The sequence below is a fragment of the Callorhinus ursinus genome, unplaced genomic scaffold (assembly GCF_003265705.2).
Source record: "Callorhinus ursinus isolate GAN/ISIS: 27379988/994484 unplaced genomic scaffold, GSC_fseal_2.0 scaffold4, whole genome shotgun sequence".
In the NCBI taxonomy this organism is placed as follows: domain Eukaryota; kingdom Metazoa; phylum Chordata; class Mammalia; order Carnivora; family Otariidae; genus Callorhinus; species Callorhinus ursinus.
The window spans coordinates 158,785,324-158,797,752 of NW_027397066.1; the positions used below are offsets into that span (position 1 = coordinate 158,785,324).

Below are 12,429 nucleotides of genomic sequence, written 5' to 3' on the forward strand. Positions count from 1 at the left end.
TTAGTACACATTTCTCTTTATTTTACCATTTTAGTTTATTCTTAGCAGGTCATCCAGTTGACCCTTGAACCTTAGGAGTTTGAACTGCGCAGGTCCACTAATCCACAGATTTTTTTTTGATCAATACAGTACGTTACCCCAAATTTATTTTCTCTCATGATTTTCTTCACTTTCTTTCCTCTGGCTTATGTTATTGTGAGAATACCGTATATAATACATATAACATATAAAATATGTGTCCATCAGCTCTTTATGTTAACAATAAGGCTTTTGGTCAACAGGAGGCTGTTAAGGTTTGGGGAAGTCAAAAGTTATACATGGATTTTCAACTGCACAAGGGGTCACCACCACACCTGTGTTTTTTCAAAGGTCAACTGTACGTTCACATGGCTCAAAAACCAAAATGGTAGAACAGGCATATACAAGAGATAGCCGCCCCATCTCTCCATCCTGTCTGCCCCTATTACCACCACCGTGTGCATCCTCTCTTGGCTTTTTAAAAGTAGCCTCCCAGAGTTTGTTTATGAAAATACAAGCCACTGTAAAGAAATATCTTATTTTCTCTTTCTTCTATAAAAGTGAGCTCCTAGATACACTGTTCTGCATCTTGCTTTTTTCACTTAATTTATCTTAGAGAGCTTTTCATAACAGATCTTAGAGAGCTTCATTGTTTTTAACAGCTATCAAGTATTCCATTGCGAGTATGTATCAGTGTTTATTAACCAATCCCCCACTGATGGACACTTGAGTTATTTCCGACTTTTGCTATTATTATTCAGCCCTGTCTAGAGCTGAAATGAAAACCTTACATACAAATTGTCATAAACGTGCAGATATCTTTAGAAGGAAACAAATCACAGAAATGGGATTGCTGAGCCCAGAGGTAAATTGCCCCTACTTTTCTTCCCCACAACAATGCAGGAAACTTCCCCACGGCCTCACCAGCAGAGCATACAATCAAACTCTTGAGATTTGCAGAATGTTTGACGAGGACGTTAATTCCATCTGCTCTTTTCAAGTAGATTTACTTTCTTTCTTTTATTTTTAAATTTCATTGAGGTAAGAACATGAGATCTACCCTTTCCCAGATTTTAAAGTGTACAATACAGTATTATTAACTACAGGCACAATGTTGTTCAGCAGATCTCTAGAACATATTTATCTGCATAACTCAAACTCTGTACCCATTGAACAGCTGCTCCCCATTCCCCTCTCCCCCAACCCTGGCAACCACTGTTCTGTTCTACTTACATGAGTTTGACAGTTGTAGATACCTCATATAAATTGAATCATACAGTATTGGTCTTTGTGTGACTGTCCTATTTCAGTTAGCATAATGTCCTCATGGTTCATTCCTTTTGTTACAAATGACAGGAATTCCTTTTTTTATGGCTGAATAATACTCCACTGTATGTATAGACTATATTGTCTCTAGCCATTCAACCATTGATGAACATGTAGGGTTTTTTTCACATTTTGGCTATTGTGAATAATGCTGGGATGAACATGGGAGTACAGACATCTCTTTGAGGTCCTGATTTCAATTCTTTTGGATAAATACCCTGAAGTGGGACTGTTGGCTTCATTTAAGCAGGATTAGTTTCACATGATATCTAGACACCTCAGAATCCACTGAATGGGTGTTAGAATCTGAAGGTAAGTAGATCATCTATCAGTCCCCTCGTTTTCTAGAAAAAGCTAGAGAGGAGAAAGACTTAGCCAAGATCCCCAGCCCGCAGCACAAGGCTTCATGAGTACTGTTTGCCTGGTATTCATTAGGTCAGTGTGATACCCCCAAAGAAGTACAAAACAGTTTCGTCCCAGGCAAGAAGACATATGGCAAGGGCAAAAATCTCTGGAGACAAAAATCTCTGGAGACAAATCCATTGTTGAAAGTATTGACTGCACATTCTTCTCCTTAGGCTATGCCTAGAGGATGGACCACCATGGTCAGACATTAGTGTCATGTGCCCGGAGACCGGCTCATCTCCTTCACCCCTCCCTATGCCAGCCTGTCTGCTCCAAGGACCAGCAGAGAACAAGCGGGGGCCTGGGTCAGACTTCAAGGGGTCTAGCTACGAGCCAAGCTCTTGAATAGCCTGTTTCCCAATTTATCTGCTGAACATCACCCAACCTCTGCTAAATATTTGCTAGGGAGCTTTTGTTGCCAACTGGGGTCTTTGAAAGGGCTGAAAACCAGCTCCCTGATTGCACTGAGAGAGAAAGCTAAAGACCATTGCCACAGAAGCCCTTTCTTTCCTGCTGAGTATTAGAAGAGATCTGCTATGGGGTTGCTTAGCAGGGAGGGGATCTAGGATAAACCTCAGGATGTAACCACCTCAGAGAGCACCGTGCAACAGGGATTCGCCCACGGAGACCAGTCTCCTGGTTCACCACTTATAGAAGCAGACACCAGTGTGGGAGAGCTGCAGGTGGGGGCCGGGAGGGGCAGTGAACAAAGGGAATGGGAAAGAAAAGATGGCTGCCATAGAGAAGAATTCCTCTGAGCATTGTTTGACCAGGAAAAAAATGAGGGTTTGGGGACTTCTTACAGTAGCTTTTTTTAAGTACAAATCTTTTATTTTTTTCCTATGTGTAAAAGCAGTGCATTTTATTGCACAAACTGGAAAATGCAGAAAAGCACAAAGAAGAATATAGTTCATAATTATCCCATCACTTAGAGATGGTCAACATTTCAGTTCTGATTTTCTTGATCCCCTTTCCGTGGAAGGGTATATATGTGTATGATACACAATTTTGATCTTCTCTTCTGGTTAGCTAAGACAATGAGATCATATTTTACATAAGATTTTGTAACCTACCCCTTGTTTCTACATACCTTAGAAAACTCTGGGAATAGACATAAAAAATATATATGTCAATTTCATAGGCAAAATGGGATTTTATTTTATAAAATTTGCATATCTTTGATTACTAATGAAATTGAACGTTTGTTCATATGTTTGTTGATCATTTGTACTTCTTATTTTATGAATTTATGCCTATTCATGTAGCTTATCTATTTTTCTATTGGGTTATTACTCTTTTTCTTATTTATTTATTTATTTATTTATTTATTTTTAAAGATTTTATCTATTTATTCATGAGAGACAGAGAGAGAGAGAGAGAAGCAGAGGGAGAAGCAGGCTCCCAAGGAGCAGGGAGCCCGATGCGGGACTCGATCCCAGGGCCCTGGGATCATGACCTGAGCCGAAGGCAGACGCTTAACCGTCTGAGCCACTCAGGCGCCCATCTTTTTCTTATTGATTTAAAGAGTACTTTACATATTAAGGTGAATGCTTTATCATAGATCTTGTAAATATTTTCTCCCAGCATTATCTTTGAATTTTATTTTGCTTTCTTTTTTTTGTCATAAAAGTTTCAAAATTATATCTAGTTAAATATATCAATCTTTTCCTTTATGCCATTTACTGTTAACAGTTTGGTGTGTACTTTTCCAGACATTTTCTATGCATATGCAAATATATCTATAAATATATATATAGTTAGATATATAAAGGTTTTTTTCCTGCACATTTTAAATGATAACATTCACACTATTCGGCAGCTTCTTTCACTTACTAGTATATTTTAGATATTTTTCCATATTAAAATATAAAGATCTAATTCTAACAGAGTATTCCATTATAGGAATTTACTAAATTTCATTAAGTCACTTTTTAAAGATTTTTTTTTCATTTTCGCATTTAAATCTGGAAATTTTTTGGCATATGAAAGAAATGGAGACTGAAGTTTATTCCACATGGTGAGCCAATTGTCTCAGTAGCACTTAAAAAATAATCTATCCTTTCCCTACTTGTTTGAAATAACGTTATTATGTATTAAGTATCATATATTTAATGAGAACTTGATCATCTATTAAATACACATATGTTAAGAACATGAGTTTCTCTCTAGATTTTCTACTTTGCTTCCTCTAGTTACTTGTTCTTTAATCGACACCACGTTGTTTGAATTATTGGAGCTTTATAATATGTTTTAATATCTTCAAAATCAATACCATTTCCCTAGTTTTCAGTATTGCTTCAGCTAATTATTTTTTTTTCTTCTATTCAGAGCTTTAGAATTATTCCATGAGGTTCCCCAAATATCTATTTAAGATTTTGATTGGACTTGTGTTAAATTAGCTAATTAATTAAAGGATATCAACATATTTATAAATGGTTCTTTCCGTTTAAAAGCATAGTGTGTGGCCACATCTATTCAAGTTTTCTTTTCATGCACATCAGTAGTTTTTTGGCTTCTTTGTCTAAGTCTTGGATTTTTCATCAGGTTTATTCCAAGATATTTTATATTTTTTATTACAATTATAAATGGGATTTTAAAAGTATTTTCTGGCCATTATTAATAAGTACTGATTTTGTGTGCATTTCATAACAGCTCACTTTACTGAATATTAATCTAGCTGTTTCCAGCTGAGCCTTTTGGATTTCTCAGGTAGGCAGTCATGGCACTTGCAAAGAGAAAAAGAAATTAATTAAAAGACAGAAAGAGGATAGATGGTTTTATTTCTTTTACAGTATTTACACTTTGTTTCTTTTTACTTTCTTATTACTTTGGCTAGAACCTATTCTTGGGAGTATCAGTTATACAGTTTTTCCTTCTGGGATTCTATTGGAATCTCACACACACACACACACACACACACCCTGGCTCTTTGGGATATGATCCTACGTTCCCCCTCACATTTCTCTCTCTCTTTTTTAATTTAATTTATTTATTTGAGAGAGAGAGAGAGAGCACGCGTGCACAAGCAGGGGAGGGACAGAAGAAGAGAGAATCCCAAGCAGACTCCCCGTGGAGCACAGAGTCCAACGTGGGGCTCTATCCCAGGACCCTGAGATCATGACCTGAGCCAAAATCAAGAGTCGGACGCTTAACTGACTGAGCCACCAAAGCACCCCTGCCTGCACATTTTTTAAAAAAGATTTTATTTATTTATTTGACAGAGAGAGAGAGCGCATAAGCACAAGCAGGGGAGAGCAGCAGGCAGAGGGAGAAGCAGTCTCCCCGCTGAGCAGGGAGCCCGACGCCGGACTCAATCCCAGGACCCTGGGGTCATGACCTGAGCTGAAGGCAGATGCTTAACCGGCTGAGCCACCCAGACACCCCTGCCTGCACATTTTAACACCAAACTCAAGGTCTCCCAAATTTGTTACTCCTAATATTCATGGCACTGTCGTCCACGTAGTTGCCCAAGATAGAATGTCAGGGTCATCCTAGACGTCTCCCTCTCCCCCATTGGCCCTATCCAGTCACTCCATGCTGTTGATTGGACAGTACAAATGCCTCTTTCTGTCTTCATTACTACTACTTGCATTTTCAAGCCCTTGTGATCTCTCTTCAGAATATCCCAGTTGTCTTTCTTTTTTTTTTTTCTTGTTGCTCTTCTTTTAGTTTTTTACTCAACGTTTATCATGTGCCTTTCCAAAGCACACACTTAATCATGTCAGTGGTGTATTCAAACAATTTCAGTGGGTCCTGTGGCAAAACAAATTCTAAACAACTTAGGACACTTAATCTCTCTATCATCTAGTCCCTGTAACCTCCCAGCTTTGTCACCTACCATTCCTTTCTAGATGCCTGGTGTCCCAGCACACCAAGATTCTTGCCATTCCCCAAACCTCCCCATTCCTTTGCACAGACCCTTCCCTTGGCCTACAGTCACTTTCCTGACCCTGCTCATTCTTCCAGATCGAGTTCAAAAGACAATCTGTGAAGGCAGCCTGGATTCCGGAGGTAGAGAGGTTTAGGCTCCAACCTCTGCGTCCCCTGAGCACTTGGTAAATGTTCAGGCACTCACGTCCTGCTACAGGAGGACCACAGCCACGTCCCCTTCAGATGAAGAGGAGCCCCGGCTTGTCTCTATTTGCCTTACTCACGTCTTACTCTCCCGTTCCCTTCTCATCCTGCATCCTGACCAGTCTGAGGCCCTGTCCGCGTGAAACCCAGCTACCACCTATTTCACGACTGCACCTGAGCAGTTAAAAGCACACAGGTGTGGAATGTCCTATTATCTAGGAACCTTACTACAAACCTATGCTATATTCAATTTCTCACTTTCCAGAATGACTATTTCACCCCTTCTTCCTTGTCCCCAAACTTCTTATAATCCGTCTTCCCCTAGACCTTGCCTCTAATTCACTGAGAAAATAGAAGTCCTCGGAAGACAGTTGTCCTCCTTCTTCACCATCACGTTCTCCAGTTGCCCTGCATCTGAGCCTGTCTCCTCTGCATCTTCCCAGAGGCCAGTCCCTCCACTTTTGCTCTGGACCCTGTCCCCACCCACCTTTCCAGAGTCTTGCCTCTTGCAACGATCCCTTTACCCCTCTCTGTCTCCCTTTCTACTTGATCATTTCCACTGGCCTGCAGACATGTCTGACTGTCACCTCTCTCTTAAAAGAATAATTTAAAAAATTTTAAAGATCTCTTTACTCTTCCTTCCCACCTAGTAACAGCCGCTCCATGTCTCAGCTGACCTCACACTAAAATTTCTTTTATTATCTTTACGAACTGTCTCCAGTTCCGCATCCCCTGTCTCATCTCCACCTATCCCAAGCAAACCTCAGTCCTTTCTACTCCACTGAAACTGGTCTTGCCAAGGTGTCTGATCCCACTGTCACATCTGTGTTCTCATCTCCCTCTACCCTTCAGCAGCATTCGGCATAGTTGACCACCTCCTCCTTTTTGAAACTCTTTCTGGCTCAGCTTTCATGATACCTACTCTTCAGGTGTTCCCCCACCTCTCTGGCTTCACAGTCTCCTTTGCTAGATTCTCTTCTCTTCTAAACATTAGCTGTTCTAGAGAACTCTTTTCTGTTCAAAAGACCTCTTGTCTGTTCCATGTCTAAATACAAGAAGAATCTCATTAGTCTATGGATTTAAGGACCATCTATATGTCAATGTCTCCAAAACTTAGGTATCCAGGCCTGACCTTTCCTCCAGACTCCAGACTCTGACTTGCATACTTTTAGAAGTATTCCTAACTTAATATGCCTAAAACAGAAGTCTCAATATCCCCTTTCAAACAGTCTCTTCCCCAGGTCTTCTGTGTCACTAAATGGTCCCATTTACCCAGGTGCTCAAGCCACAAACTCAGGAGATATCCTCAAATTCTCTTTCCTCCCCCCCTCAATGCCCGACAGTCCCATCCCTCAGCAAATCCCATTGATTCTGCCTAAAAACACTTCCCCTCAATCTACCTCCTTGCATCTCTCTCTATTGCTACCATTCTAGTCCAATATGCCTTCGCTACTGCAGCAGCCTCCTGACTGGCCTCCTGGCTCCATCTCTCACCTCCTGCTAACCATGCATTCTCCCCCCAGCCACCAAAACAATCGTTGAAAAACAAATCAGAGCGTCTCACTCTGCTAGCTAAAACCCTCCCTCGGTTCTCCATTGCACTGAAGAGTAAAACCCTCCTCCTCGTCTACCAAGGCCTACAAAGCCTTCTGTGCCCCTCCCCACCGCTCCAACCCGGCCTCGTCCATTCTTCCCCTTGCTCACCCCTAGCCACATGGTATTCTTTCTGTTCCTCAAACCCCCACTCTTTCCCACATGCAGGCCTTTGTAGTGGCTGCTTCCTCTTCTCGGAATGCTTGCTCCCTCTCATTCCCACCCTATTTTATTTTCATCAGAGTACTAATCCCAATTGGACATTTCCTTGCGGTTCGGGTTTGTTTGTTTGTTGAATTTTTAAAAAATCTCTGTCTCTTCCCTAGAATAAAAGCTTCCTGAAAGTAAGGCTCACACTGTCTTGTTCTCTGTTGGATGCCTAGCCCATAGAACGATTTCTGGCACACCGTAGGTGTTCAGTAAATGTTTGTTGAGGTATGAATGAATCCTAGTATTCCTTGCAACTGGTACCGTTCCTGACGCCAACTAAGTTCTTGTGTTTGCCGAATTCATGGATAAGTTGCTCCAACCATACTGTAAACTTCTTGAGAGCAGAAGCCCTGTTTTAAATTTCATTTTTCCATCATAGCACCTAGCATGATGCTAGGGACTTCCAGATGCTTAGTAAATATGCTTGTTTGATTTATTCTTCTTCATAAAGGGAAAGCCAAGCTTTTCAGCTGTCTACTTAATAGGCTTCATTTCTTTGCGAGTAAACATGTGACACAAGAGGAATGTCACGAGAACAAAGATGGACTGGGTAGGAAGCTACAGGGGTCGACCCGCCATTCTCGGCTGCAATAGAGATAAAAGGAGAGACTGCACCGTGCAGTTTTCCTGTCAGAATTCTAGTCACGGTGCTACATTTCTTTCTGGTGAATGTGTTACAGGGCGCAACCTACATCCTGGTGATGGTGGATCCAGATGCCCCGAGCAGGTCTTCACCCAAAGCTCAATTCTGGAGGCACTGGCTGGTAACAGATATAAAGGTAAGCAGGCCAGAAGGCACTTTCTGATTCATTTGGGGTTATAGCTGGAGGATGACTGTTCTGTGTAGTTCTCGGCTTTCACTCAGGAGGGGACTCTGAAGGGCAAGGACTTCCGTGTCAGGTTGCCCCCTGCCTCCAGCTGTCACAGTCCCTTCCAAGTTTTCTAACGATTCCAAAAAACATTCAGGATCAGTGGTGCACAGGTAAATGGGCTCTCAGGATAAACCGGGTAAGGAGAGCCCCAATTTGTCGTGTTTGCTGATTTCTATAATGTAAATACTTCCATCATGGCCAATTTTGAGTTCCTGATGATTTAAATGATTAACTCACAAATTTTCTGAAAATTTAACAATTGCCTCCAGCGCACCACCACAAGGAGCCTGGATTCGGAGGCATGGGGGTGATTTTGTGCAGTCCAGGGGGCAGAGCTGGCCAGGGGGAGTCCTGCAGGAGCTCCTCCTCCTGATGGGCCGAGGGGCATGGGGAAGGCATGGCGATGTCCTTTCCTTTGTACAGAAACAAGCGGCCTCCCCTCATCTGTGTCCCTTTGCCATCACATAATAGTGAAAGACTCTGGCTCGTCCCTTCTGGAGTAGGGCTGAAGAACACAAGTCTGATGCATTGTTAACAGGCATCATGTGGGGGAAGGAAAAAAGGTTCTATTCCCAAACAAGTTTTGGAGACTCCATGTTGCACTATATTAATCCCATTCCTCACTGAAGGATTTTTTAGAACTTTTAATATTCTAATGTGCACTATATAGTATGCATTTATTTTCCAACCTCACTGAATCTTGTGCTCACGAGCCCCTGGCCACACACGCGTGTGTCTGCACTGAGAGAGCTCGTGGATGGCCTTCGCAAAGTGTGCAAAGGCATCAAGCCATAAGATAGTGGGAATCCAGAACTAGAAAGACTAAGTCTGGATCTAGGTTTGGCTGGTCCCCAAATCAATGATCACCATTAAGTTGCCCAGAGTTCCTCTGGGCGTTTCATATTTATCTGTAAGATAGGAACCATGTTACCTCCTCTGCGTGGTTGTCATGATAATCCAATGAGAGAGTATCCTGAGAACACTTTAGAAACCATAGTACCACAAGTATAAGGAGTTTCTGGTTTTCCTTCTACTGCTATGGATCAGAGGCAGGGGTATCAGTGTGAACTAGCCACTGATGTTCCTGAGCAAGGCAGGGGCTCTCACAACCCCTAGAATGGGGCTTGGGGGGGTTTGGGGGGAAGCTACCCTGTCAACCAACCCCTGCCCAGTGACCACAGGCCCTTCACAGGATGCTCAGGTCGACAGCCCATCCTCAGAGGTAGTGCTGGCTATGGAGGGCCTTGGAAAGGGCTCCCTCCAGGGACGCTTCTGGCAGTGGCTTCTTGGACAGTGCGTGAGGGAAAGCAGGGGCATTGTTCAACACCCTTCCCGGCCAAGCACTCCTCGGCCTGGTGAAGAGCCTTGGAAACACCATAAACATGCAAAGGGGCAGAGCTGGGGGATTTTCATGCCATCAGGGCAGGGAGAGGAGCTGAGAGCACAAAAGGGAAAGATACTGGATCCTGCCCCAATTTAGAGCCTTGCCATTTTCTGTATTTGGGATTCCCTGGCCATCACAAGGGGGCGAAGCTCTCAAGAAAGGAGTATTGCTCTGGACGTCACATACCAGGCTGTCCATAAGAGGGTTCTACGGGGCAGTTCTGAGGCAGACTTCAGACACTGTGGTGGATGGAGTCATTTCAGCATCGAGGGCACCTTGGGGCCATGAGGCTGCCTTTCTTCCAAGCCTGGAGCCCCCTGCCCCACCCATCCCCTCACCCCAGCATGCACTCGGGACAGTGTCTCTCACAGATGCTTCGTGGCGCACACACAGGCTCTCAGCAGCCCAGCTGAGAAGCAGAGTGGGTGGCAGGTGCCAGGTGGCAGGTGGCCGGCAAGACTGCTAAGCCGCAGAGCTTAGCAGGGCCACCTGCCCGGCTGTGGCCCTCAGCCTTGCCGCTCAGACCGGAGGAGGCTTGGCTTTCAGGCACATTTTCACCCCCTTTCCCTGATCCAAGGGCCCAGCAGGAAGCGGCAGCTCTCCTCAGCTATACCCACCCAGCCTGCCCACCAGCCCCCGCATCCCTCCAGCTGCATGGCCAATATAAAACCAGGCTCGTTTAGGTCTCAGGCTGTGGACCTCAGCCAAAAAAAAAGGGAAGCCTCTTATCAAACCCAGCAGTACTTCCTTTGTGTTGGCGTTAGCTGTGGCTGAGTAGGTCTCAGACATTAGAGCATGTTCAAATCCGCGGGTGAACGTGTTAAAATGCAGATTCCCAGGCACCACTTCCAGCAGTGTGGAGCGAATGAGTCTCCAGAAGGGAGTTTAGCCAACTGAAGGAAGACCACAGAGCTCATCGTCGGAATGCCTTGGTCATTGCTGTCATCCCCCATCTGTGGAGCAATTTTCAAGTGACAATCACTTCTGACACTTCCTTTTGAGCCCTACAATCGCTTTGTGAAGTAGGCATTATCCCCATTTCGGAGGCGGGAAAGCGAAGCCTAGAGAGGCTGGCTGATGCAGTCTCTTAGCTAGAGGGTCGTGGAGCTGGGTCTTCAGCCCAAGCCCCCGAGCTCCAGATTGCATACCCTACCACGTGGTTGGACCCTGTGGTCTGGTTCACACCCCGTCTCAGCCAGCCACTCCGCTGTGGCAAGAGGCATCCCACCGTGCCCTCTCTGTCAGATGGGAAGCAGAGTCTCTGTGGGTCACCTACCATTCCAGGGATCTCTTTCTCCTTCCCTCTTATGGATAGATGCTGCTAGGGAACCTCCCCAGGGAATGCTATCTTGGGCAATCAACTATACCTGGGAAGAATTTCAAACTTTTCTGTAATTTTAACCCTTGATATGTTAGGTTAAGAGTAAACCCTACGTAGTATCACTACCCTCCACGGTCAGTGGCCTCACGCCATAAAGTCACAGCAGAGGTGGAGTGACGATAGCCCTGTGACTCGCAGTGGCCACGGAGGTGGGACCCAGTCTGTGATAGTAGGGGCCCGGGTCTAATTGGGTGGTGGGCAGGGCCACGGCCACGGGAACCCCTCAGTAGGGACAATTTGGGGGCCATCTGTCTGGGTTGAAACAGCAGTCAGTTCTTAGGAATATAGGGAACATCTGCAGCCCCCTGCCCCAAAGAGAGGCCGACAGGAGTCGACTGTAGAGTGGGATAAAGCTCTGGAGAAAGGAAACCTGTACAAAAGCTAGAGAGAAGTCCACCAGTAGGAACCAAGCGTTCATGGTACCCTTCGTTGGCTGAATTCAACAAATATGGATTGACCATTGTTTGCAAGTGTAAACCAAGGACTCTGGAGCCGGACGACTGGGTTCAAATCTGAATCCACCAGTATAGCTATGTGACCTTGGGGGGCAAGATACTCAACCTGCATCTCAGTATGCTCCCTTGAAAAGTGGGGCTAATCAGTAGTGCCTGCCTCACCCTGTTGTTATGAAGTTCAAATGAGTTCTTTTAAGTAAAACGCTTAGAACAGTACTCAGAGCACATAGTAAAGCTGTATATACTCCCTGGCTGTAGCATTATCCTTACTGTTCCTAAGTCAGGCACCACACTGGCCCCGGGGTTGCAGATGCGCACACAACAGGGCAAATCTTTGCCTTCCAAGGGCTTCTGCTCTAGTGAGGCAGAGGAAGAGGGTGCAGCACAGGGCTGGGATTCCAGGGGCACCAGGGGCTCTCCCAGGGCAGAACTTCCCACAGGGGTGGGTTCCCGTCAGCTCAGGGGCAGGACGAGGCTTCAGTCCCCAACGCTGGCCAGACCGCGGCAGGCAGGGACTCCTAGGTAAAGCATGCTCTCCTTCTCCGCCCCCTCTTTGAAAAACCTCTCATTGAACAAAAGAGATTTCGAACAGAGCGTTGACAACTAACATCTCTCTCCCCTCAGTGCCAGGTCCTCCTCAGCTTTCTCTTTAAGATGTTTCTCAGTTCTGATTCAATCTAATAATCTTCGTGCTAAAGCCTAATTAAGATA

At 44.6% G+C, this 12,429-nt stretch overlaps 1 protein-coding gene across 3 annotated transcripts in view; it reads left to right on the plus strand.

Moving 5' to 3' along the window:
• Positions 1 to 12,429, plus strand: part of PEBP4 (phosphatidylethanolamine binding protein 4) — a 246,852-nt gene that overhangs the window by 142,831 nt on the left and 91,592 nt on the right. For all 3 annotated transcript variants that reach the window (XM_073892605.1, XM_073892606.1, XM_025873837.2), the window contains exon 4: positions 8,307 to 8,405. In XM_073892605.1, coding sequence (XP_073748706.1) covers positions 8,307 to 8,405 — 99 coding nt within the window. The remainder of the gene's footprint in view (positions 1 to 8,306; positions 8,406 to 12,429) is intronic.